The 27,416-nt window shown below is 47.1% G+C and overlaps 1 protein-coding gene across 10 annotated transcripts in view; it reads right to left on the minus strand.

Annotated features, from left to right (window-relative positions):
- TTC13 (tetratricopeptide repeat domain 13) overlaps positions 1 to 27,416 on the minus strand; it is a 45,087-nt gene that overhangs the window by 11,967 nt on the left and 5,704 nt on the right. For 2 of the 10 annotated variants that reach the window (XM_070401047.1, XM_070401046.1), the window contains exons 2-13: positions 26,713 to 26,807; positions 23,217 to 23,292; positions 20,105 to 20,175; positions 13,691 to 13,756; positions 12,538 to 12,630; positions 9,741 to 9,857; positions 8,679 to 8,789; positions 5,413 to 5,495; positions 4,082 to 4,223; positions 3,646 to 3,820; positions 1,946 to 2,102; positions 483 to 613 (exon numbers count right to left, since the gene is read on the minus strand). In XM_070401047.1, the coding sequence (XP_070257148.1) occupies positions 483 to 613; positions 1,946 to 2,102; positions 3,646 to 3,820; positions 4,082 to 4,223; positions 5,413 to 5,495; positions 8,679 to 8,789; positions 9,741 to 9,857; positions 12,538 to 12,630; positions 13,691 to 13,756; positions 20,105 to 20,175; positions 23,217 to 23,292; positions 26,713 to 26,807 (1,317 nt within the window). Of the gene's footprint in view, positions 1 to 482; positions 614 to 1,945; positions 2,103 to 3,645; positions 3,821 to 4,081; positions 4,224 to 5,412; positions 5,496 to 8,678; positions 8,847 to 9,740; positions 9,858 to 12,537; positions 12,631 to 13,690; positions 13,757 to 20,104; positions 20,176 to 23,216; positions 23,293 to 26,712; positions 26,808 to 27,416 lie in introns of all 10 variants that reach the window. The other 8 variants (XM_070401045.1, XM_070401044.1, XM_070401050.1 and 5 more) reach the window with 5 other exon arrangements.

Here is a 27,416-nt window from a genome sequence, read left to right on the forward strand (position 1 = left end):
ATCCACGCACGAGTGGGCCCTGCAGGTCCCATCTGCGCTGCTCTAGGGTCAATGTGTAAAGAACCACAAGTGTGGAGATTTAACAAGACCGGATGCACACTGCAATCGTGATGGCCCTGCCAAAACTCAACCTTTCAGAGGAGACTAGAGACACCCCAAAGGTGTCCCCTCCCCTCGGCTCCCTCCCAAAGCACCCGGAGGCCTCCAGGAAGGAAGCCGCCCCGGGGGACGGGGGAGCCGCCTGCCCCACAGGCCTCAGACCGCCCTACGGTCTATGTTTACGTCCACACCATGGCAACCGCACGGAGCCAGGGCAGGAGGCGTCGTCCTTCGGGATGCAGATGAATGAATCCACACGTTGCTGTGATGATCATGTGGAGATGTTGAGTAAGCACGGCAAATGGTTTCTTAAAGCACAGTGCGGTTTAGCAATCCTGGCTCCTTTGTCTGAAACGGTTACACTTTCGGAGCCTTTCACGTACCTCTGTGTATTCTCTTGTTGGGCAGGAAACCAGGCGTTTCGTACTGCATCAGTGACCCCAGACGATCCGCTACGCAGATCAGCTCTTGTACCTCCGGCTTGTAGCTCTCAAAGTTCTGATGCAACACGTCTCTGGAAGAAACAGGTCGGACACGATAAGGACTTTTACAACGGGCATCCGGTCACCGGTTTCCCCGGAAGAGCAGTCGCCACCTCCACCGAAAACCAATCAGGAAGCCGAAGGCCACCCGGTTGCTGCTGATTCTCACATTAACGATCTGATTCTGTGGGATGCTGGGCCCGAATCGGCACCGAGTTCTTCCTCGGCAGGATCTGCATCTGCTTCTGGTGAAAGCCTCCCACGTGGCATCAGTGCAGCCCTTTCCAGTTCAGCCAAGCCCTCCTGCCTGTGCCTCCAGCATGCTTTTTTTTTTTTTTAAATATGTTTTTATTGATCTTCAGAGAGAGGAAGTGAGAGGGATAGAGAGATAGAAACATCGATAGGCTGCCTCCTGCATGCCCCTACTAGGATTGAGCCCCCAACACTGGGATGTGCCCTGACCGGGTTGAACCGGTAACCGCTTGGTTCCTGGGTTGATGCTCAAGCTGTGAGCCACAGGGCTGGGCTGCCTCCAGCATCCTACCACCGCAGCTGTTAGATACGCTCCCCTCTGGGACACCCTCCTTGTAAACCATTCGCCATTCCAGTTTGGACGCCCTTCTTTCTTTTTAGAGAGTGAGAGGGTTGATCTTTATGGAATTTTCTTAATTTTTAAGACACTGTGGCCTCCCAGGAATCATATCTATTCTAGATCTAACAGTGTTGATGGGAGAGCTCTACGGCATCTCCGCTTTGCCCTATGGCAGCAGTCTTTGGCCAGTAGTGGGATTTCAGACCTTCAGTATGTTAAGTAATTTGTTTTAAAAGTAACACAGCAGAAGAATAATGCGCATCCAAGGCTGCCAGTCAGCCCAAGCACATCTGAAGGTGGACGACTGCCCACGATTAGCAGGGAAGATCCAACTAGAAGAAATGACGATATCCAGAGGTAAGTTTCACGGTACTTTATAACCTAAAGAAGCCCGGCCGGTGCAGCTGAGAGGTTGAGTGTCAACCCATGAACCAGGAGGTCACGGTTCGATACCCGGTCAGGGCACATGCCTGGATTGTGGGCTCGATCCCCACTGTGGGGTGTGCAGGAGGCAGCCAATCCATGATTCCCTCTCATCATTGATGTTTCTATCTCCTTCTCCCTCACCTTAACGCTCTTTGAAGTCAATAAAATATATATATATATATATATATATATATATATATATATATATATATAAAAGAAATATTTGCAGACGTGTCAAATCCAAAAGTAATCAGAAACAGGAACAGAAAGCCATGTATTGGTGAAGAGACAGCCCGATGGACTATGGTTCAGTGTGAACAAGAGGACACTCCTTCAGGGAACTCACTTAATGTGGGGCTGCAAGCCCGGCTGCTCCTCGTAGTCTTCTATGAGGAAGGGCAGGTTCTTAGCCCAGTGGTCCTTGAAGCTCCCGGGCAGGTCCGCGTCCACGTTGTACTCCGTGAGGGGCGTGTCCAGGTGCGCGTGGAGGTACCGAGAGTACTCTGCGGGCGGGAAGTGAGACCTCACACACCCAATGCCGCTAAAGGAGCATCTTCTATAGCTGGCGGCCACACAAGTGTTTTTGTGACACATGTACTTCATTACAGTAACTCTAAATGGGGAGCACCATGCTAAACGGAAGAAGCCAGCCAGAGAAAGACAAGCATCACATGATCTCACTCACATGTGGAATCTAATGAACAAAATAAACGGATGAACAAAATAGATCCAGAGACACAGAGGCATGAAACAGGAGGATGAATTTCAGCAGGAAGGTGGGGGTGGGGGGTGGGTGGGAAGAGATGAACCAGGGAACTTTTATGCTTGTGTGCATAACAATAATGCAGTGACTGCCTCCTGAGGGGCGGGAGCGAGGTGGAGGGGGTCAATGGGGAAAAAGAGACATCTAATACTTTCAACAATAAAGATAAATTTTTAAACAAAAAGAATCCTACATGGAGACTCCAAATTTAATTAAGTCACTATTGTTATATGCTAATCGGAGTGACCTGCCTCTGACTTGAGTCTCCAGGTGAATACAAGCCATCAGCCTGGGCCCACGGTGGCTGAATTTTAACCACCTTCCCATGAGCTACACCACAGAGCTCACGTTTCCCTTCCAGGTTCTGAGAATCCACGTGTCAGACTGAGCCTGGTTCTCCGTCACCGGCTAGAGGAGTAACTGCCTGTATGGTTTCACCCACGGACCGCCCGCTGCTGATCTCTACGCAGCAGCGCGGGAAAAACCCGGGACCTGGCGCCCCATCCCTCGGTCTAGAGCTCACAAGTCCAAGTTCTCCGAACCAGGAAAAAAGAGGGAATTCAGAGGACTGGGCTGTGCTACCCAATAGGCAGCCCATAGCCGCCCAGCCACGGAGCACTTAAATGTGGACGGGGTGCCTGAGAAGCTAAATTTAAATGGATTTGAATGAATTTAAACTTAAAAACATTTGATACAGTGATTAGAAAACTTCAGTATGTTTGAAAGAACTTGCATTATGTGAATCTACTTTTTCAACGTTAAATTTTATGAAACTTAAAATTAGATCAAATATGCCCCATGGAAATTTATATTTAAATTGAGATGTACTGTAAGTGCAAGCTTGGAAGACTTAGTACAAAAAAGGTAAAATAGCAAATGAATAGTGCTTTCCTATCAGTTACATGTTGATCTGATATTGTGGATATACAGAATTAAATAAAATGTTCTGTTAAAATTCATCCCACCTGTGCGTTTTGACCTTTTTAATATATCTACTAGAGAATTTTAATTACATACATAGTTTGCGATTATTTTCCGTTGGACAGTACTGTTGCGAAGGGCTCGTGGTAACAAAGGAAAGAGAAGAAATGGAAAGAAAGATCCGGCCTTACGTGAAAAACAAAAACATCTAGTTCGAATCCCACCACTCACCACGGGGTGGCTGTGGACAGGTTCCCTGGAACCTTTGATACTCAGTTGTCCATGGAACGTAAGAGACAAGACAAGCAATACGCTTTCTGGTTTTCCGAGTTAGAATTCAATGACTGTCGTTTCTGACTCACCGCGGAGGTACTTCACTTTCAGGTACTCCGGGCTGGCCTTCTGGCCGGGGAGGGGGTCGTTGAGCATGACTTTAGTCTGTGCCTTTATCCCCTCGTAGAACTGCCCCATGGCCACGTGGCTGAGGCCCCGCATGTACTGGCACACCTCGTTGTACGGCTCCAGCTGCAGGCACCGCTGCCGCGGCGAGGGAGAAATGCATGTTAGTGTCAATCCAGTTTAGGGAAATGCTCCAGTGCGTCATCCTTTCATCTGGAACTAGGCGAGCTCTCCCTCCAGGTGAAATCAGGCCCAATACATGCTCTGTGAATTGGCCTACAGGACGGGGCAGCGGCTTTCCTTCCGTTTTGAGGCAGAAACCCGACTCCCCAGCAGCCCACTCATCCCAGAACTTCCCGGGGAGCCGTGCACACCTGCAGCCGGCTTGCTCGGGCTCACCTTGAAGTTCTTCAGGGCCTCCTGCAGGCTGCCGTGGTGGTAGAGCATCAGGCCCCGGAGCTGCAGGGTCTGCACGTGGTTCTGGTTGAGCAGCAGGGCCTTCTGGAAGCTCTCGGTGGCTGCTTCGAAATTGCCCAGTTCTCTAGGGGTTTCACAAGAGTCACGCACACGGTACAGACATGTTAGACACATACTCAGTAAGTCATCTTCAGAGTTAAGGTCTAATCTGGGAATCGGATAGCTTGGCATGGGGTTTCCCTTTTTATTTGTATTGATGTCAGAGAGAAAGGCAGAGGGAGAGAGAGAGAGAAACATCAATGATGAGAGAGAATCATGGATCAGCTGCCTCCTGCACGCCCCACACTGGGGATCGAGCCCCCATATGCCCTGACTAGGAATGAAATCATGACCTCTGGGTTCATAGGTTGATGCTCAACCACTGAGCCACGCCAGCCGAGCTCTCAGAGTTTTGAAGAGGGTTTCTGTTACTGTCTTCCTTTTCTAACTTTCATGGTACCTTTGAATAAGTCAGAGTGCATTTTTTCCCCCCAAAACCGAAGTCAGAATGGCTGTTTCTGAGGGCCAGGCATGGAGCCAGGGAGCCAGGCAGCCAGGGTCACGGCACAGATTCTCCCTCCCGACAGAGAAGTGTCAGAACTGTAACACTTCATCCCTCTACTCCAACCTTCACCCGGATCATAGCCATGTGGGTAGTAGCCTTAGTGGCGGCTTAAAAAAACAGCAACATCGATAACTCCACAGCTCATGAGGCCGATATTCAAACCATCACCCGGGGAAGCTTCTCACTTTCCAGACAGATACACATACACACGGAAGTTAGGAGCGTAAGAGTAAGTATCATGACACCCTCTGACACACGGTTCCTGCAGTATTCGACTCTCAACAAGTGCACACATGCCTTTGTGATTTAGAATGACCATTTCCTTTGGTTAAGAAACGAAATTTCGGCCCAGCCAGTGTGGCTCGGCGGTTGAGTGTCAACCCAGGAACCAAGAGGCTTCCGGTTCGATTCCCGGTCAGGGCACATGCCTGGGTTGGGGGCTCCATCCCTGTTGGGGATCGTGCAGGAGGCAGCCAATTGATGATGCTCCTCTCTCATCGAAGTTTCTACCTCTCCATCCCCCTCCCTTCCTCTCTCTCTAAAAATAAATAAATAAATAAATAAATAAATAAAAAACATATTAAAAAAAAAATCTGACTCATAAAACAAAGAAAAGAAACACAACTTTCCTTAGAGATCATTCCTATCTGAGGCTCTGGCTTCCCTACCTGCCACCCGCCTGCTGCCCACCTGGCGCTCCTCTCCTTACCTGTAGGCCTGCCCCAGGCTTTTATACGCATCGATAAAATCAACCTTCTGCTTCAGAGCTTCTTTGAAGGATTCAATAGCTTCCTGCAAAAATCATATAGAACATTGTTTCACTTGCAGAACAGTTCAAATTGAGTTTTGCTTCAATCACTAAAGCACCTGAAGGTATATTTCACATGGTCTTAGTGACTTTTTAAATAGGAGGACTTTACAAAAAGAGAGAGGTAGGGAGTGCAGTCAACTGAACCTGGAGGGTTTACTTCCGTCAACAGATGCATCCCTGGGAACCACAGCTTCCCCCTGTCTTTCCTCAGGATGTTCTGCCTAAAGATACCACCTTCCGCCCTAGCCGGTTTGGCTCGGTGGATAGAGCGTCAGCCTGCGGACTCAAGGGTCCCAGGTTCGATTCTGGTCAAGGGCATGTACCTTGGTTGCGGGCACATCCCCAGTAGGGGGTGTGCAGGAGGCAGCTGGTCGATGTTTCTCTCTCATCGATGTTTCTAACTCTCTATCTCTCTCCCTTCCTCTCTGTAAAAAAAAAATCAATAAAATATATTTAAAAAAAAAAAAAAAAAAAAAAAAAAAAAAAAAAGATACCACCTTCCTATTAATAACACTTCCTTCATGAATGAAAGCCCCGTGGAACCACAAAGCCCAGCAGCTGTGGGAAAAACTCAGATGATCATAACTAGCAGCAATAAAATAGAACCAACAAAAAGGGGGGAAAGCAAGCCCACAGTGAAACTGTTCACAAAACAAGTGAAAAGGCCCCTGTATGGGCTGGCTGAAGGGTTCCCATGATCTACAAGGAAAAAGAAACTGGGACACAAAATAAAACAGACCTTAAAGGCGGGCGTGTGGGGCCTGGCTTCTGGCAGCACGGTGGCAGATCTGAGGCTGAGGGAGTGGGGGCCACACAAACTAAGGGAGTGGGGGCCAGAGGGCACCCCGCCAACAGGAGGAGCCGTAGCAAACACAGCGCTGGCTGCTGTGGGCCTCTCCCTGTGCAAACCGCTACAAAATGGACCCTTCTGTTTCAGAACCCACATCCCAGGCTTAAACCGGCACCAAGTGTCTTTTGCATTCTGATTGGCTCGTTGACTGTAATAAAGATCATGAAGACATTTCACACATTTCCCCAGGAAAAGAAGTGTCTCGCTTAAGTGAATGGCTACAAAGCCTCACGCTTTAATGAGAAAGACTTTACAACTTCCGTGATCATCATTTCATCCTCGAGGAGACAGTTCAGAGCAGAAAACTACTAAAGATGTCACATGCCTTGCACATGATGGGCACTCAATAAATATTTAATGATTTGGTAGGCACACAAGGTAATTTTGCAAAAGCAGTACAATCCTAATTCTTTAAAAAAGTCACGCATTCCCTGCTTCTGGATGTTCTTAGGGGCGAGGAGCGGGCAGCAGGGCAAGAGCGGCTTCTAAAAAGTCCTCAAAGGCAACAATGGGACAATGTGCACTTTTAGGAACTCAACTGAACACTGTTTGGTAGAAAGGAGAACCGGTAACTTCAGTATTTAAGGAATGTTCAAGACCGCTGTAAACAAGCTTCCTGTTATGACGTACTTTTGACTTTTAAAAATTTTTGCCACGATATTTTTGATTCAGCAAACATGTATTGAGCGCCTACTACGTGCCGGGCAGTGTGAGACACAGGAGACAGGTGAACAGGTCACCACCTCTGTCCTCTAAGCACTCAGTCGAGTTAGAAGCTAGGATCTACCCCGGTTATTAGAATACGCGCTAAGAACTACAATAGAGGCACGCGTCCACGTCCTGGGAATAGAGAGAGACGCAGCTACCTGACCCGGGTAAGGCACACGCTCCCAGAGGAAGGGGTGGTGGGCTGGGCCTCAGAGAACGTGGAGGAGAGGAACTTGGGAAGACAGAGGCCTGGTGGACGGGAAGGGACTGCGCAGGGGGACGGGGCGCTCAGAATGGGGGGGCGGGGGGAGGAAGGGGTCAGCAGGAGTGCAGGCAGCTCGGGTGGGAGTGGAGGAGATGGAGGAGTCGGGGACCAGGCCAGTGCGGTCCCCTGGGCCATGCTCGCAGTGAGGGCTGGGGGCTGCAGGCAGGGGTGCAGCCTACGAATGGGCTCTAGACAGGGTCTCGGCTGTGCACCAGCAGAGCAGACAGGCTGGAGAGGGGGGGGAAAGGGGCCAAGTAGGAGGTGGCTCGAACGGAGACAGTGTCTCAGGAAAGAAAAGAAGGGTCCATTAGGGAGACACCTGTAAGAGCAAACTAGGAAAGCCCCGGGCGGCTGGGTGTGGGGACGAGGCAAAAGGCAGTCAGGGAGCTTATCAGCTGGAGAGCCTGGTGGGGGCGAGAGCTGCCCAGCGTGAGGGGGTGGGGCGAGGGTTACCCAGCGTGAGGAGGACCGGAGGAAGGACCGAGGCGGGAGGGGGAGGTCGGAGCCCAGGGAGGCGGGTTCAGTCGGGGTGTCTGTGGACGTCTGGGGAGGTGCCCAGGGCCGCCGGCTGCCCACTGCACTTACAGCATGCTCGGACGCCACAGATCTTCAATGTGTGATTTCTCTTCAGCTTTTAAGAGGCTTTGGTTTCGGGGTTCCTGTCTAATGACTGCACAGCTCTCTACCTCATTCTGCCAAAGAGGGGACATAGCAGGATCAAGATGTGAAGCCGTTGGGAACACAGAAACTACGTTCGAATGCATCGATCTCTACGGATATGCGCCGGCTCTGGGCCGGCTGGTGCAGGGAGTGCCACTCACACCTCTGGCCGGGCCTCCTCCCGCTGGAGGGCGGCCAGCTCTCCCTCTGGCCGACAGCACAACCTCAGGGAACCCTCAGAGTAAAGGCTGATCGAAATACGTGCTCAGAACATACCATTTCTTAAGTATCCTTGAGACACAGATAAAACCGAGAGAATCCAATAGGAAAATGTTTGCTGTTTTTTCCCTAAAACATCCAAACTGTCCGGTACAGCTACGAGCTGGACAGCTGTGCCATCTGCCATGCAATACTGCCTGGTAGGTGTCTAATGTGCTAGACGATGATGTAAATCAGGGGTCACCCATCACCCACTTCCTGGATCTCTGAACTGCTGTGGGCCTGGAGAGACCCCTTCACCGGGGACACAGAGGTATCTAAACGAAGCTCATTCATTTAATGAAGGCGTTTCACCACCAACTCAGGGTCCGGTCTGCGCCAAACTCAACTCCACGGCATTCCCCCCACCGCGCAGCGGGAGCAGAGCCCGCAGACCGCGCACACGACGCACACCGCGGTCACCTTCAGGAGTCCGCGGTGGAAGAAAGTCAGTCCTTTGTACAGCATGGCGATGGGCTGGTTCCTGTTCAGCGCGAGGGACTGCTGGAAGTCCTCGTGGGCCGTGGCGTAGTCCTGCGAGAGGGCGAGGGGGAAGAATGAGGCAGCATTCGCCAGACGCCTGGACATGTCCTACCTCCGACAGGGAGAGAAAAAATCCCCATCTGTTCTCTGTCCTTTCAGCCTCAGGGGAAACATTTCGTGACCATAAGTAACTCGAATGCTTAGACTGTTAAAATAGTGGATTTTCTTAGGAAATAGATGGGAAGACCGACAAATATAAGGATACTGTTTCAACTATTAAGAGAATATTACTATTTTAAGTAATATTAAAGTCATAACCTGTTAGAGGAACTTTAAAAAATTTTCTGGTACTCACAGGTTATTGTATTAAATACTTCTAAAACAATTATGCTATAAATCGACCTTCACATGTACTATGCTGAGATTTTAAAAATATCTATTTTTTGCATTAAAAATCATTATAAAAATTACATAAACCCAGAAAAGATAACTGGGGCCATCAGAAATGCCACTGTGATGATAAAAGACAAGCCTGCTAGACCTGGGTCACCCACAGAAGGAACCCGCGGCCTGGGGAGCCACGTTAGCTCAGCTCATGGTTCCTCGGTTGATACTCAGAGGAATTCAGATTGTACCTCTAAGTTGAATAATCACACTGACAGCAGGCCCACCTGCTTCCCACGCTGGCAACCACAAGAGAGGCTGAAGTGTAATCCAGGAACCAAATTTCTCTTCTGTTTCTCTCTCTTTCTCCCCCCACCCCCCTCCGCCCCGGCCAGAATTAGTTCCTACTGACAGTTCCAGCAAGAAAATGTGTTCTTGGTACTTGATATTTCGCTACGTGTTCTATTTCAGCTAAAAAATAAAAATAAATGCTCTTATAACTAACGGTCTTGTATCACCAACATATTACTATGCGGCCCCAAACCCAAATATTCTGGAAGCAGAAGGAAAAGTGTTTGTCATCGCGCAAGGAAGTGTTTCTGGGCAGAAACGACTCACCTCTGATATGAAGTACAGAGTCCCCCGGTGTCGGTACAGGCGGGCGGAGGGCTGCAGCTGAATGGCCTTCGTCAGATCGTTCACCGCTTCACTAATTCGTCCCAGAGGGGACAGAATCTACAAACCCAAAAAGGTGATCAGGAGAGAAGACTCCCAATGAGCAACCCTAAAACTGCCAATGTTTTCAGTGACACTTCAGCACACTCCACTCTCAGCATTACTCCCTCCGCGGACTAGAGTCCTTAACCCCATGCACTGGGCAGTGGGGTTCAAGGTCAGCAAGCTGAGCAGCCTCTCCTCTGTCTGCCCAGGGGAAGGCTAAGGAGCGGGGACGGCAGCCACGGCCTTGGGGTTGTCCCACGCTCTGGGTTAGCACCAATGTTGCTGTTCTTAAAATGTGAACATTTTCCCCTCAACCGCTAGTTACTCTTTCAGACCCAAATGTGGGGTCAAAATCAATCTGAAAGAAAACTGGGAACCATTAAGACAGAGAAACGGTTGGGCCCAGAGAGAGCCTTCCATGACCTTTGGCTACGTCCTCGGAGGTAGTAAGTGCTGAATGACTATTTCTAAAGTTTTGGGTGTTCTGTAAGCCCTGGTGTGCTCATGCTTAGCTCGACAGTCATGATCCGCGACGTAGAGAGACACATCGGCAAGCCCTTCTGGAGAGCTCTTCTGACCCAGCAACCGGTGTGTCCAGGCCACAGGACGCCACAGGAGATAGTGCAGAAGGCAACGGTACACCAAGAAGACGTGAGGAAACCCCAAGTGGGTGTCAGTGTGCACGCCTCAAGCTCAAGCACTTTCTCCTCAGCAAACGTTCTTGGGTTAGGATTGGTTTTCTCCTGATAATACGGGTCGTTTTGATCAAGTTTTACTAACTGGCTTCCTATTCTGCAGAAGCTGCCAACCAGCAAAGGGGAGGATTCAGGGGGGCACATCGCCAGTGGCAGGAAGAGGAAGGAACAAAGCATAGGCCTGAGAATCCCACAGGCAGAGTGGGCGGGGCTTCTGTTTGGAAGGAAAACTATCCCTACCCAGTTTATTGACCCCTCGGTACAGAACCATAATCAATAGGCAGAATAATGACCCGAGTAACTAAAAATGCTGAGTTATGTTCATTGAATATAGACTATTTCAGAGAGTAAAACCGTCCTCCTAAGGTAATTTTTGACATATATGTAAGTGGTATGCTATAATTTAACTGGAAAAAATCACCATGTAGTGACATCATTGCCCAATAACCCTGGAAAAGGGCGATAGTTGAAAATTACTTTTCTAATTACCAATGTCATTTTTTATTAGATATACAAAATGTTTAAACCTTCTAGATAACTTTTTTTCCTAAGTAAACTTAGAAATTAAAGTCATGCTTTATCCATAACATTTTAACCACGCACTCACCAAAGTAGAGAAAGAAAGAACCTCAGGATTACAATCCAACATGGACCAGAGATAATGAATCATAATATCATTGTTGAGAAAGAATTTTCTTCTTAAAGCTAAATCCCCAATAAAACATAAAATTCCCTTTAAGAAACTGAACTCTAATTTAAGAGACTATAATTTAGAGAACAAAATCATCACAAATAGTTTTAAATTACTAAAATACGGCCAGTGTGGGTCAGTGGTTGAGCGTTAACCTATGAATCAGGGCACATGCCTGGGCTGTGGGCTCGATCCCCAGTAGAGGGAGTGCAGGAGGCAGCCGTCAATGATTCTCTCTCATCATTGATGTTTCTCTCTCCCCCTGTCCCTTCCTCTCTTAATAAAAACATACTGAAAAATAAATAAAATGCTTAGTGCTTCCTTGCTAAGTTTTCTCTCCCCAAAGAGGAAAAAGAAGTAATTTCTTCCTTTAGTTCAACTATGACATCCCACCTGATCAGATGACTAAAGTTAAGTTTTATTCCAGTTAAATACATTAACATAATCCCTAAGCATTCCACGTGGCTAAGTGTGCAGTAAAATAAACACAATGGGAAACGTGGATATTCACTATTATCTTAATAAAACAGTAAAACGAATACATTTCGTTAAAAAGCATTTAAAGTGAGTGCCTTCGCACACATCCCTTTCTCTGCTCTGCACCCCGCCTCCGCCGTGTTCCCCAGGACGAGGGTCTGATGTTTCTCAAATCTCCTCCCGGTGAGGGCGAGGCCTCTGCGAAGCCGGCACCAGCCCTCCCCTTGCCAACCTCTCGCAGAACTCGGGGCCAAGGCCACACCGTTCGGCTCCTGAGGAAGCACCCTCAGGTCAGCTCTCGAGATTACCTGGAGTCCCGCCTTATGTGACCTGCTCCACTAGCGTCCTCCAAGGTCTGGTGACAGGCACCTTTACCTGAGCCGTGTCTCCACGTGGGCAAGTGTGTCTCATAGGAGTTACAGATAAACACGTGCACACATGCTCGCACACACATGCTTCGAAAGGCTACACGTTTCATTTTGACCACACCGTCATATTACGTTTTGCTAAGATACGTCACATATACAATAATATACTTTTCAATGAACACTGACAGTAGTACTAGTCGTAAATACGAAATATTACTATTATATGTTAAATCAGGAGTATCATGTTTTAATACTCAATATTACTATTATATGCTAAATCAGGAGTATCATGGGCCCACAGTTTCCTAGTAACTTCAACCCTGTTTGAAAGCATTAAGCACCTAGGAGAAAAACATAGCAGGCATAAGGGGGCTTTAAAATTGACAAGTGATGAAATAATAGAGAAAAAAAATCGAGACTGAACTAATCTGGGAAGGGCAGAGGGAAAAGAAAGCCACACTCACTTCTGCTCGCTGCTCAAATACCTCTGGGCGGTCTGGTTCCAGGGCAATGACTCGGCTCAGTTCGAACAGAGCGAGCTCAGCGTTCTTAATGTCCTTGAAAAGGCATCAGCTCAGTATGAGATGCACTGTTACTCAAGACCGGGCGCAACAGATTTCTGCAATAATAACTTAGTAACGACAGAACTACTTATTTAGAAATAAATACCAACTTAGCATCTGTAAGTTAAATAAGTTAAAGTACCATTTAGTCAACTCACTCAAGTCTACCTACCCACCAACAGCACGCTGGCCCTGGCTCCTATCACAGGTTCCACAGATGGTGGAATGGTTTCTAAACTTCACCCAGTAAAACCCCGAATCAATACATTTCAAGGGATGAGCATGTGGACACCAGCAGGCAGAGGACACCATTGACCAGCAGCATTGTGGGAACAGAAGGGGCCAAGTCAGTGTCAGTCAAACCCCTAAGCGTCCTACACAACAGGAAGTCCACGTAAGTTCTCTCTAAAATCGGCACATTGCCCAGCCAGTGTGGCTCAGTGGTTGTGTGTCGACCTATGAACCAGGAGGTCATGGCTCAATTCCCGCTCAGGGCACATGCCCAGGTTGTAGGCTCGGTCCCCAGCAGGGGGTGGGGGTGGGAGGTGGAGTGGGGCGAATGCAGGAGGCAGCTGATCACTGATTCTCTCCCATCATTGATGTTTCTATCTCTCCCTTACTCTCTGAAATCAATAATATATATATGTTAAAAAAAAACATAACTAAGAAAGGAGTTCCAATTCCGAGTCCTACTGCGCTGCTGATGCCCAGGCCCTGCTTGCACCATGAGTGTGTCTTAGGAACCAGTTACGGTCTCCTGCTTCTCTTGGTCTGTGTCCAGTTCACTACAAACTGAAGTGCAGGCTGGCCAAGACTGTCCTTTAAGAGTAGACAATATGGCAAAATTGACCTCCGCAGACCTGGGCAGACATTCCCAGTTCACCACCTCCCGGGCACCTGGTCTTGAGTCAGTCCTCTCCTGCCACCTTCTCCCTGTGACCTGAGCAGCCCTCTGCACGTCCCACCAGAGCTCCACCAACAGGGAGCGCTCCATCCACCCTGGTCCAAGGCAGGTCGTGTAGGCACTACGCAAGCGCGACTATTCCATACTCACATGTAGGCCCTTCTTTCCATAGGCTATCCCTCGGCCATAAATGGCACTAACCAGATCAGGCTCCTCCTAGTCAGACCAAAACAGAAACACGTCAAAAACTAGAAACGAAACAAAACAAAACAAAACAAAGTCAGTTTCTGCTTAAAGCACGTTAACGCCCCAAGTGACAGCTCTGTGCTACCACACGTAGGTCAATACACAGTCCCCAAGCAGGGAAACCTGTGTCCTTAAGCCCATGGGGATGAGACATGCAGTAAGAGTTTTGCATTAAAAAACAAAATCAAACAAAAAACCTAAAATAATGAGAACCAACAATACTGAGCCCTGTGCTGGTGTCTTTCACAGGCATCTTATTTAGAATGTAGGTGACTCGCTCGACCACTCCATGGCTGGTAGCATCAGCAAGCCAGTCTTACAGAAAACGGGGGCTCAGGGAGTCGACAACTGGGTGATCCCCCTTCCTGGGTTGCCTCATGTCCTACGATCATGAAACCACGGGAAAGGGCCGACCCTCGGAGCCAGCACGGTGAGGAACAGGACACCAGTGGGCTCCACGGGCAGTTGGGGACACAGGGTCCTTTACACTCAGAGGTCAGACCATTCTGCAACCTGCTCTCAGATGGGCCAAATGAAGCGCCACTCAGGCCCAGAGGCAGAGCGACTGCCCGGCCATCGAGCCCCCGCACAGCAGGGGCAGGAGCTGCCCCCCATGCTGAGGGAGATGCCTCCTGAGTCCATGCGGCCGCTGCCGTTTTGACCTCATCTCTGAATCCGCCCCAGGTTTTAAGAAGGAAGAGGGCCCTAACCAGTTTGGCTCAGTGGATAGAGCGTCGGCCTGCGGACTCAAGGGTCCCGGGTTCGATTCTGGTCAAGGGCATGTACCTTGGTTGCGGGCACATACCCAGTAGGGTGTGTGCAGGAGGCAGCTGAATCGATGTTTCTCTCTCATCGATGTTTCTAACTCTCTAGCCCTCTCCCTTCCTCTCTGTAAAAAATCAATAAAATAAAATAAAAAAATGAAAAAAAAAAAGAAGGAAGAGGGCTACGATCCTGGGTGGAACTCTCGACCCTGCTGAAGAATTTAATAGAATTGCAGACGGGCCACGTTAAAGGCTTATCTACGGCTCAGTTCTGACCTGAGGGGGTGCCAGCCAGCCTGCAGAAAGGACACCTCACCTCGCTGTGAGCAAAGAGAAAGAATAAAGGAGAAGAGGCCATGCACTGGAAAAGGAAAAGGCTGCTTCAGACAATAGAGGTCCATCTACAACCAGTGGCTAACGGGTGGGGTGCTGGCTCCACCCGACCGGCCTCACGCTGTATGGGAAACTGGAAAACTGCAGGGAAACAATGACAGATTTCTAGCTTCTCTTGGAAAACTAAAAGATCCAACAAAAATAGCCCACGTGACGAAAAAATGGCTAGAGCTAAGGACTGGCTGGCTGCCTCTTCAGATGAAGGTGTGGATTCGTCTGTCTCCCCAAGCCCACCCACGGCTCAGTCTCACATCAAGGCACTGCGCTCATGTCAGGCGCCTCCCTGCGCCCGTGTGGTTCTGGGTTTGTGATTTGTAACTCAGAGGCAGCTGACATGAAAGGCTTTCCATGCTACTTGCTAAAAGGAAAAAGAGGACAAGCTACAGAGAACCACAGAGAAGCGGCAGCTACTTCCTGTAAGTGGTGCTGACATATGATCGTGCAGGTAACTGATTTTCCCTGGGGGTGGGATTACTAGAGATGCTCTCCTTCTATGTAACACCCTGCTGTATTCCTTTCAATTGTTTAAAACAAACACGTGTGCATCGATAAACAGAAAAAACGTTAAATACTATGTATTGTAGAAAATTATATTACGAATAAACATCTAATAGTAAATAAAACATTTAGTATCAGTGACAGAAAATTTAGAAAATAAAGAAAAGCACAAAAAAGAAAGGGCCCTCATCACCTGCCACCCAGAGGTGACACGGGAAACACTCAACCCCCCTCCTGGCTCACGGCAGAGCAAGCAGTCTGGCAGGGGAGGGGCAGCGGGGAAAGGAACCGCGGAGGCACGGAGGTCAGACAGCCTTCGGGTTTCCCTGGGCAGTCACCCCTGCCAGCGGGCCCCAGAGGTCCCCTGGGATCACATTCTCCAGTGAGAGGAAAACCCCTCAGATCTGTAATGTCTCAAAAAGATACTCTCCAAGAAGTCTTTCTCCTAAAACTGAGAAAACCTTTATAGCAGATGATCATCAGGTGAAGCAGAAAGAAGTGAATTTAAATAGATACTTATTCTGGCAGGAAGGTCACCCCCGTACACCCTGTGGCCAAAGCCAGCCACCCTGGGAGTCCCCCACCTCCCCGCCCCACACGGCGACGCAGGCAATCCTAGAAGTTTCACTCCTGAGTATCTCCTGTGTCTCCTTCCCCACCCATCGGCCCCGACTGGCCACAGAAGCCTTCCTCCTCACCCAGGCTGCTGCAAGGGCCTCACCACCTTCCTACCTCTGCCCCCTGCAGGCCTGGTCTAAGAGCTACCTATCGAGCACTACAGTCTGACCATGCCACTCTCCTGGCTGGGAGTATTCTCTGGCTCCCAACACCTATAACAGCGACATTCATATTTCTACTCTAGTCCATAGTGAGAAATAACTTTACATTGCAACCCAGTACACACATGTATACGTGCATAACACACATACACATATGCATACTGCGTACACTCCATCTGCAGTATGATCTGATATCTTCTAGTCTAATAGAAAGTGCATTTTCTAAAAAGTGCTGTCTGGCGTGCCTGTTAATTTCAGGCCCTATGGAAGGGTGGCAACTGGTAACTTGAAAAAGAAAGAAATCCCATCTAAATGCCTCTGCAGAAAATACTAATCACTCTCCTGCCTTCTGTTCAGCCCGCTCACACACGCTCACAAGCGCACTCTGGAAGTCAGCACTACGGACAGCTCCCACACACAAGGCTCCCCCAGCTCCCTGCATCTGCAAGCACCACCCACCCACCCGGGTTTTCAGAGAACGAATATTTCCACCTTTTAGTATTATTTACTTCATGCAAATGAAAAATCCTGGTATAATAAGGTAGTTACTTTATTGGGATGATGTCCACTTAGATATCTCAAAAATAAAGGTCTAGTTCACTATCCTCATCGTATTATTTACATAGTGACTTTAAATTTTAACAAGATTTATTCTTCCACCACAAGGCTGGCTTTTTAAATTAAAACTCAAAAGTCACTGGATCAAAGACAGACAAGTCCAAAAAAGTCACCACAGAGCCATGTATGGAGGACTACGTTTGGGCTAAGCTGTAGACACACACACGTATTTACATAAAGGATGTTTATTAAAGATCATACCAGAGTCACTTCCACCAGAATCAGATCATAAGCGGATGAGCTCGAGGTCACACAATCAATCGCAAAAGCCAGCTAACTGCCTCATAAAATGGTCCTAACGCGGCGCGGGGAAGGCACGGGTGCACGCTGGGAGAGACCCAGCACCACTGTTCTGAGGACTGGATACGGAAGGGTGTTGTTGGGATAAAAATCAATTTCACTGCCACAAGCAACAGTACCACTGCCTTGGCCAATGATTGAAAAAGAACAGCAGTCAGGTTTAAAGAGTGATCATACTCCTAAAATATTATTTAAAAAGACTGATTTATAAAACTCTGAGTCATGGTGAGAAATGAAGCAGTAACTGTTCTTTGCAGCTCTGCTACCACTGACTTGTACAGTTTCTTGATGAGACCGGCTATCAAGAATTTGAAGAACTCAACAAAAAACTCTCACTTTCAAACATAAAGCCTAATATGGAAAAGTTGTGTCCAGAAAAGCAGGAACGAGTTTCTTATTAAAATAGTAAAAAGAACTTCAGCATTTGATATCAAGTCCTTGTATTTTGTGTTTGTTATAGTCATATAATCTAAAGACATGGGACAAACGTCACCACGCTCTATCTGAAATTTAAGTTGGCCTCAGGTTACTCCTGTGTGCCGTGCAAATATGATTTTCCACACATGTCATGATGTGGAAAACCTAAGAGGCACCAAAACGAGGGATAAGAAGAGAGAAATCACCCAGTCGGTGTGGCTTAGAGGTTGAGCATCCACCTATGAACCAGAAGGTTATGGGTTCAATTCCCGGTCAGAGCACATGCCCGGGTTGCAGGCTGGATCCCCGGTGCGGGGCGTACAGGAGGCAGCCGATCAATGATTCTCTCTTATCATTGATGTTTCTATCTCTCTCTCCCTCTCCCTTCCTCTCTGAAATCAATAAAAATACATTATTTAAAAAAAGAAGAAGAAGAAGAGAGAAAAGCAGCAGCAGCAGCAGCAGCGCCAAAGTGACTCCCCCTCCATAGAAAAATGTCACCAATGGCCCCCCAGCTCTTTCTTCTGTTGGGGACAGTGTCTGAACGTAGCGCTGCCCCCTAATCCCACTCCTGCCCCATCAGTTACCTGAATCACCAGAAAACCAGTCCACACATTCACAAAGAAAAACTTCCCAGACTGCCCGGCCGGAGTGGCTGAGTGGTTGGGTGTCGACTTATGAACCAGGAGGTCAGGGTTCGATTCCCGGTCAGGGCACATGCTCAGGTTGCAGGCCCAATGTGGGGAGTGCAGGAGGCAGCTGATCAATAATTCTCCCTCATCATTGATGCTTCTAACTCTCTCTCTCTCCCCCTTTCTCTCTGAAATCAATAAAAATGTTAAAAAAAAAAAGACTTCCCAGACCAAAGCAATCCATTACCTCAGAGTCTGATGAAAATGCTCTATTACATTTCAATATATTAATATCTTTTCTCAGCACAAAGAGAGATTTACTTTCTGAACACAATTAGTAGAGAAACGGTTTGCAGCAATAAATGGACAATACAAAGACATGTTATAGGGCCATTAAAGTAAGATTGTAGAGAAATACTGAAAAACATTTACTTATAAAACTAAATAAAAACGTAATACAAAACAGTACATATAATCTTATTATAAAACACAAATGCCTATTTTGAAAAGATCACCAATAAAAAACTTTAATGGGAGAGTGGCAAAACTGGAATTTTTTTTTCTTTAAAATTTTTTTCTTTAACATTGCTCTATTTCCTTCAACTACAATGGTAATAATATTTTCAAAGAGTTGAATAAATTGATAATATATCTGCGAGCTCATACTGTTTTCTGCTGTTGATCACCATAGATTAATTGACATTTGTGCCTATAAATGTATCAAAACCTCCCTTTCAATCCAGGCCCAAGTGTTCGCTGTGTACAAGTGCCAGCTTACCTTTTTAAATATTGCAATGTTAAACAGGAAGGTGCTTTAAAAACTATTTACACTCTATCCTTTGTACTGTAAACTCTACTGAAGAATATTATTCCATATGTCCACCCAAACGCACAGCTCCTTGGGGACTTTAAAGTAATAACTAAAAAATATACCATCCATTTTTTTGAGAGCAAAGATAGGGTTATCAACATAACCAAACCCATGTTTAAAAAAGAGAAAACACATGCACAGCAAAAAATTTCAAAATTATTTTCTTACAATTATGTCTACGTGCTGGATTGTAAACTAGCGATTGGCCCTTACTGTATCAGCACAGAGAAATATGCTGGAACGGTGCTGTGAGCAGTTAAAATTTACTGTGTGCCAAGTACTGGATCCGAAGTACTGTGTAGGATATTGCATTTAGGACTAACTAATATTTTTGGAGGTAGTTATATCCCCATAATCTAGGAGGTTAAGTAACTTGCTAGGGAGCAGCCAAGTGGATTGGGACCTGAGAACCTCTAACTCTGAAGTCCACGTGTTCTTCACTGTCCTCTCCGTCAGCCATCGGTAACGGTGACGTAGCTACAGAAATACGGTTACATGATGACGGGACATATGAGGCCAGCCACGTTAGGCTCCATGAGGGTCCCTTTGTAACTATGTGTTAAGCATTTTGCCTTAACCAGATTTTAGCGCTGTTATCCATCATCCAAGGCCCCATAATCCCACGGAGGAGTCTCATAATTACAAGTGAGAAACAAATCCACGAGTGGGACTTAACCACCGAGAGCAATTCCTGCATGGAAAGCAAACATCTGGATTCCAAGAAGCACCAGTGCCCACGCCCGTGGGAGATGCCACGGGAGGGAGGAAAGTGAACTGAGCTAATGACTGTCTTTTTAAACCTGCATTTGAAGCCCACCTGCCACCCGAGGGCGGGCCTCGCTTTCCTCATTTACAGTCACTCTGCGGATGGAACGAGACCCCGGACGAGGCCTGCACCCAGGAAGTGCTCCCAGTCAGGGCTGATTTCCTGGGCTTTCGTACCTAACCCTAAATAGACGGATTACTGCAACACTTCAACGATGCGTGAGTCCGTATTTTTGTCATGACTATAAACTTGAAATTACATAATTAAGAAGAAAAATTACCTGAAGCATTGTTGAGAAATGTCTTATTGCTTCATCATAGAGACCGCTGCCAATCAACACATACGCAATAGCTGTGGGAAAAAAATGCAAAAATATTAAAGAACAGAATAAAGGATCTCAGACGAAAATTCTTTACTGGATCTTAAAAGGCAGCTGTAAGGAATAGAAGCAGTTAAAGAAACCCTAGACATTAATAAGATGTAATCGAATTCCTCTACCACTCAGCACTTGCTAATCAGTCTCCTAGTTTTATCTGGATTTAAATTATTAAAGCCATCTATAAAACACCTGCCTACAAGAAGTAATTATCTTTTTCCAAGTCCATCACTCACTTTCCAAAACCAAATAACCTTTATGAGCCTTCCTATCTATATCTCAAAGGAACTAGTAATGAGCCTGAATAATATCCACATAACATGTGATTTTACTGTGAAAATCATGAGAAATACCCAAAGAGCATCAGAAATCTCAAATCCTGGTAGTGCTAAATTTACTACCAATTGCCCTAACCGGTTTGGCTCAGTGGATAGAGCGTCGGGCTGCGGACTGAAGGGTCCCAGGTTCGATTCCGGTCTAGGGCATGTACCTTGGTTGCAGGCACATCCCCAGTGGGGAGTGGGCAGGAGGCAGCTGATTGATGTTTCTCTCTCATCAATGTTTCTAACTCTCTATCCCTCTCCCTTCCTCTCTGTAAAAATATCAATAAAATATATTTTTAATAAATAAATAAATAAATAAATTTACTACCAATTACCTAATGAGAACAAAAACAGAGGCTCAAATTAACCTATATTAACATAATACTTAACTGTAAATAATTCACATGATTGCAATGAAATGATAGTCTTTTTTTCTACCACTCCTATTCAAAATATAGTCAAAACACTACTCAAGATTTACACTAGTGGCCGAAACCGGTTTGGCTCGGTGGATAGAGCGTCGGCCTGCGGACTGAAGGGTCCCGGGTTCGATTCCGGTCGGGGGCATGTGCCTGGGTTGCAGGCACATCTCCAGTGGGAGATGTGCAGGAGGCAGCTGGTCGATGTTTCTCTCTCATCGATGTTTCTAGCTCTCTATCTCTCTCCCTTCCTCTCTGTAAAAAACCAATAAAATATATTTAAAAAAAAAAAAAAAAAAAAAAAAAAAAAAAAGATTTACACTAGTGAAGAATGAATAGTTTTAATCAAATTGTTTAGGTAAATTTTAATATTATATATTATATTTCCATCTATAATACTTGCCCAAACTCTGCACATCCCCAAATACACCTGAAAAAAATATTCCTCATTCAATATAATACTATATTTCTTTGCAAAAAAAAAAAAAAAAAGCTGTACTGCAACTCTAATTCTAAGATGTCATAGGTGTTAAAAAGATGGGCAACTAAAACTTTTACTATCAGTACAGCTTAAATTTCCTGACAGTTAAAAAGTAGTAAAACGCTTAAATGCAGGAAAACATTAAATGCAGAAAGAGATTTAAATCATCTTTATAACTAACTTGAGAAAAGCAAAGTTCTAAAACATTGAGCATCATAATAATACAAGAGCTTTGGAGGCCATTCTCCAAAATAAAAGATAAAAAAAAACAAAGGACTGTTTTTATACTAACGTCTTTGAAAAGACACATTAAGGTCAAACTTGTATCCGGCAGAACAGTAGGTGCTATTCAGATAGTCGTATCGGGTAACAAGATAACCAAAGACGTCTTCGGTGAGGGCCAGTCATATCAGAGGGAAAAGCAACAAACAGTAATAACAGTGACAGGTACTGCGCTCTTAACACTTGCAAGACCCAGTCCTGAGCCCTGACACACGCTAACGTATTGACTCCTTTACTGCAATGAGGCGGGTACGACTATCATCCCCACTTGCAGACAAGCGTAAAGCCGTTAATAGAAAACTGTCCAAAGACAACGTGCAGTGAATGAGACGCAGGAACCAGGCTGCCCAGCTCAGCTCCGGAACCCCCTGCAAACCAACACCTTCCTGGGAAATACACAAGCTGCAGCGGAGCTGCTGGGCACTGGCCTGGAATACAAGAATGGTTTCAATTCGTCGATGAGGACTTCAGAAATGACCAAATCTGGGCCTTAAAGGGTCATTCCTTGTCAAAGGCTGCTCCAAAAATAGCACCAAAAAGTGATTAATACTTTCAAAGTAAGTGACTCTCAATCATCGGCACCCCCAGAGGAAAGGAAGCAAGACAAGAAGTGCTCGGTCCTCGTATACAATGTGCATGGCTGCAGAAGGCATACAATGGTTACGTGTAAACTAGAAGCCCGGTGCACAAAATTCATGCAAGGGACTTGGCCCTTGCAGCCCCAGCTGCCTTGTGGCCCCGCCCACTGGTCGTTCTGGAAGGTCATTCCAGAAGGTCATTCTGGGAGGTCATTCCACCGTCTGGTCTAATTAGCATAGTAGCTCTTTATTATATAGGATTAGGCAGGAAATTGTTGTATAGGTGCCCAGAGCAGGCACATGCTCCTGTGAGGTCTGCCCCACTGCCCGGTTCAGTCCTGAATCTCTCGAACTATTTCCACTCCTTCAAGGGTGAGCTGACCAGGCAATGAGAAGACACACCCAAAAGCCTACCAGCCACGGGCCAGCCGCCTGTTTTAAACACGCCCTGGACAAGCCAACTGCGCGACCCGCTTGCTGAACTGAATAACCTCAACTTCCTCTACCCACGTTCTCAGCCCGTGGTGATGACTGTCCCCATGAGCGAGTGAACCCACACCTACCCTTTTTATTACACAGAAGGCGGGAGTAGGCGCGGTTCCCTTCTGCTTTCACTTCTACATTGTTCATACGTGATGACTACACACGACCTTTTAATGAGTAACAGTTCCTAGGAACTCATTCCCTTAATTATTAATTTCCGTGGAAGCACGGGCTGGGACAGTCCTTCCCGATCATTCCGTCCAAGCCCTTTCTTTTATGCCACGACGCATGGACTCGCACAAGATCAGACCACTCGCACCAGCAGAGCCCGTCTCTGTTGGTCTCCGTGCTCTCTCTACCTCTCCATCCTGCCTACCGGCTCTGTGGGCTCTGTGCGTAATCACAGATTTGAGGGGAAAACCACAGCAGCACCCCCGGCGGAAGTCTCACCTAACTCCTCGTTTGTGCTGTCGTTGTCAGTAGCAAACGGAAATCTCTTCTGTTCTGCGATAGACTTGGCCTGGCTCTGAAATAAAAAAACAGACAGACACACACGTTAGCGTATCAGAGATGAAAACATAATAAAAACCTATCGTTGGAAAAGTAAAGCTACACTGAATTTATAGGAGAAGCAATAAATTGTCCCTCTGTCACAGCGATTGTGTACGTCAAGGGCACTATCTGCGTGTAACTCATGTGCTTCCTCCCCCGATCGCTGGTGTTCCATGTCCAACAGCCAGACCTTTCCCCTCCGAAGGGATTCATCTCGCTGGCGGCCTCAACGCTCCCTCTGCGTCTCCAGGGACCATTTAATGACCTCAGCTGTGTTGCAAACATCACATTCTAGTGACCAGTTCTTCAGTGGGTCTTGATAACAGGTCATTGCTGTTAAACCCTGACACAGTTTAGAAATAAGAGCTACGCATTGTACAGAGATGGCACCGTAGAAGGACCAACAAAATCTGACCAAGAAACAAGACAATCCGTTGAATAAAGCATAGCCAGGTGATGAACATGACCCTCCCCGTAAGGCAGGAGAATGGCCCACGCGGAATCCATGCGGACGGACACGCGCACATCTGGGGGGACTCAAAACAAAAGTGGGGCCGGGGGAAAACAGAAGATATAAGTTAGCTTGTAAGCGGGATGATTTCATAAGCAGCATCGGTCCAGCCCACAGAATGAGGACTCTACCGAGTGTTAGAGACAAATCGTGTCTGATAAAGGGCTGCTACTTCCCCAGGAATGGCTGTTGACGCTAAACTGTGACACACTAAGCCTACGGGTTTCACATTAATGTGACAGCTTCCTACCGGATTCCCCCAAGACATGATTAAACCTGGTACACACACCCACACACAGGAAAAGCTAAGACGACCTGTGGCTTTTGGCAAAACTCTAGGATTGGAACCTGGAGACATCCCCATTATTTGAACTCTTTTTTTTTTTAACCCCATATTCCATAGATTCCAGCCAAATAATTCCACGTGGGAGACTCTTCTGACTAATGTACATGCTGCTTAGCCAATGACTGGGATTCATCCCCGCGATGAGCTTCCTACTCAAACAGAGTAACGAGGTATGTCCACGGGCACCCGAGACCCTCCAAATCCAGGGGGATGTTCAGATACAGGGCGGTATTTGGTTTGCCCAGAAAACAGATCAAGAATAAGCGACCTCGCCCTAACCGGTTTGGCTCAGTGGATAAGAGCGTCGGCCTGCGGATTGAAGGGTCCCAGGTTCGATTCTGGTCAAGGGCATGTACCTTGGCTGCGGTACATCCCCAGTGGGGATATGCAGGAGGCAGCTGATTGATGTTTCTCTCTCATCGATGTTTCTAACTCTCTATCCCTCTCCCTCCCTCTCTGTAAAAAATCAATAAAATATATTAAAAAAAAAAAAAATAAGCGACCTCTGCTTAAGACACAAGTAAAAAGACACAGGTCAGAGGGCACCACAGCTCAGGAGTCAGTTCTCGCTTTGCGCCAGGACTCCGGAAGGAACGAGACACCGGAGAATTCTACCAGGAGGGGACGTTCTACACTTTACTTCCTCCAGCAGAACCTTGATGACGAGAGAGCAGCTCAGCCAGCTCTCTCCTTGAGCTGGGAGCTCCCGCCCCTGGCGACGATGTCAGGCTTCGTGAGGAAAGAGAGCATTTAACAACACGGGACAGAAGCACAGCACAGTGCGCACATCCGGGGGTGACCGGGCAACGGCCCCTCCTCTTTGTCCGATGACTGAGGACAGCACACAGATGCAAAAGGTTTTCCTGCTCAATAAATTGCTTCGAGCCGAGAAAAGGAGGCTGTAAATAATTCTCTGAATACTGAAGAAGCCTTATTAATTTCATCTGGCATTCGGTGTGAGGCTGCCATTTGTCAAGCTTTGTGCAAAAAGGATATGGGAGAGAGCAGAAATGAAGTCCCATGAAGAGAAGAAATCACTTGCCGAGCAACATCAAGAGTAGACTGAAGAGCATTCCTGACCTAAAACTGTTTATTACCTTAAAATAAAGTCTGTAACAGAAGTGGGCAGGGGTAGAGTAGGGACAAATTCATTTCTTTTTTTTTTTTTTTAATAAAATTGTATTGATTTCAGAGAGGAAGGGAGAGGGAGAGAGAGATAGAAACATCCATGATGAGAGAAAATCCTTGATCGGCTGCTTCCTGCACTCCCCCTACTGGGGATCGAGGCCAAAACCCAGGCATGTGCCCTGACCGGGAATCGAACTGTGACTTCCTGGTTCATGGGTCGATGCTCAACCACTGAACCACACTGGCTGGGCACAAATTTCCTCTTCTTATAGAGACACAACTCATAGGGCCATCTCAAACTGGAAAGCCAGCTAGTAGAAAGCATCTGAGTCACTATCAACCAGAAGCTTCGTCATTCTCTAAGCACCAAACCGTCTGTCCAAGGTGGGGATTATCCCATCTCTGGTCACCGTCAGCCTCCATGGCCCACTCACTACCTTGAGATAGCCCAGTCTGGTCTTGGACAAATCTAAATCAAGCATCCAGGTATCAGTCTGGCTGCTAGGCACCAAGTGAGGCCAAATCAGTTCATCGTCCTCTGGTTTGCAACTCCTTCCTATTGTCGGTAGTTCTCACAGGAAAAGGCAAAGATCTGTTTGGGAAAGAAAGCGTGTCCTAAAGTGGAACTTTCGACAAGAGGAAAAAGCAGTATCCAAGTGGATGTTGAAGGGAAAGGCCCGGAGAAAAAAGATGGGAACCTTGGGCACCGGAAGAGGAACTCGGCTTCATGGAACTAAGTGTGAACAGCAAGCAGAGCCCCCACACCTTGAGGCAGAGGGGCCGAGGAGCACATGCTAACGTGGACAGACAGACGGACACAGACGGACGGTGCCAGTGCCGTGTGCTCACCCGAGTGGAGAGCTCTCCTGCACACTTAGCTGGGCTGATAAAAAATACAGATACAGCTCAGAGGGAAGGCGGGGGAGAGACAATCAACCAAAGACCTTGTATGCACATATGCATAACCCATATGTGACACAGAGACAGGTGGTGAAGGCCTGGGGCTGGAGGGGGTCACTGGGGGAAAAAGGGGGGACATATGTAATACTTTCAACAATAAGGATTTTTAAAAAAGAAACAAAAATTGAAAGTACAGACATATAAGATCCCCACACAGCCAAAGGCTGGGAAAATGAGATTAGACTCTACTTTCAAACACAGGAGGCTCCTAGAAATAAGGTTCCTGATGCCCTTTCATCCCTGAGGACTTCACAGTGACATGTCCTAGGTCCCGAGTGACCGGCCACCCAATTCCTAAGTCATAATAACTCAACGTGACCCAATACAGATGCACGATCTTCGTCTTATGCCCACAGGCCCACTGGGCTCAACTCCTGGTCGATAAGCAGGGGACCTGCACCTTCGGGGATATGCATCACACACAGAGGGCGTGGGCGGAGGATGCGTACCAGGATCTTCTCTGTGTTGAGGGAGAGCAGAGAGTCGCAGGGCAGCGATCCCCGGGGCTCGCAGTCCGAGTCGTGGAAGTTCAGGAAGGAGGACTCTGAAAAGCAAGCAAGCATGTCTTGTTACTCTTCGCGCCTTAAATGCAGGGCTCTTAGTGGCTCAGCTGGGAACTGGAATGTTAAGGATCCTCAAAACCAAAGTAAGGACAAGTGTCTAGTCCACTTGACAGCTGTGTGCATGCGTTACAGTGTCCAGTACCGTGCACACCCCTTCGTGACTGTCCTCACGGCCATCCTGAAAAGGACCAAAGCCAGCTAGACTTCCCAGACGCCGAGACACGGCTTTGGCAAGTTAGAACTTATCCAAGGCCAACAGGGCAAACCAGTACTAGTCCAACGCTAGTCCCACTGCAAACATGGAATCAGTTTAGTTGCTAAGGCCCTTTCACTGCCCTCTCCCACCTGCAGCATTTACCACAGATTAAAAAAAAAAAATCACAAAAAGGAGAACAAAGCCAGGCCGGGGGACCTAACCTTCCAAGATATGCATGAAGGGTCTAATATCACAACATACAAATAACTCCTAAAATTCAACAAGCAAAGGGCAACCCAACTTAAAAAAAAAAAAAATGGGCAAAGGTCTTGAATAGGCAAATTTCCAAAGAATATGTAGAAATGGACACTGCATTCATGAAAGGATGCTCTAT

Source organism: Myotis yumanensis, unplaced genomic scaffold (genome assembly GCF_028538775.1).
Source record: "Myotis yumanensis isolate MYYU_CA2020_CCGP unplaced genomic scaffold, mMyoYum1.0.hap1 SCAF_22, whole genome shotgun sequence".
NCBI classification, from domain to species: Eukaryota; Metazoa; Chordata; class Mammalia; order Chiroptera; family Vespertilionidae; genus Myotis; species Myotis yumanensis.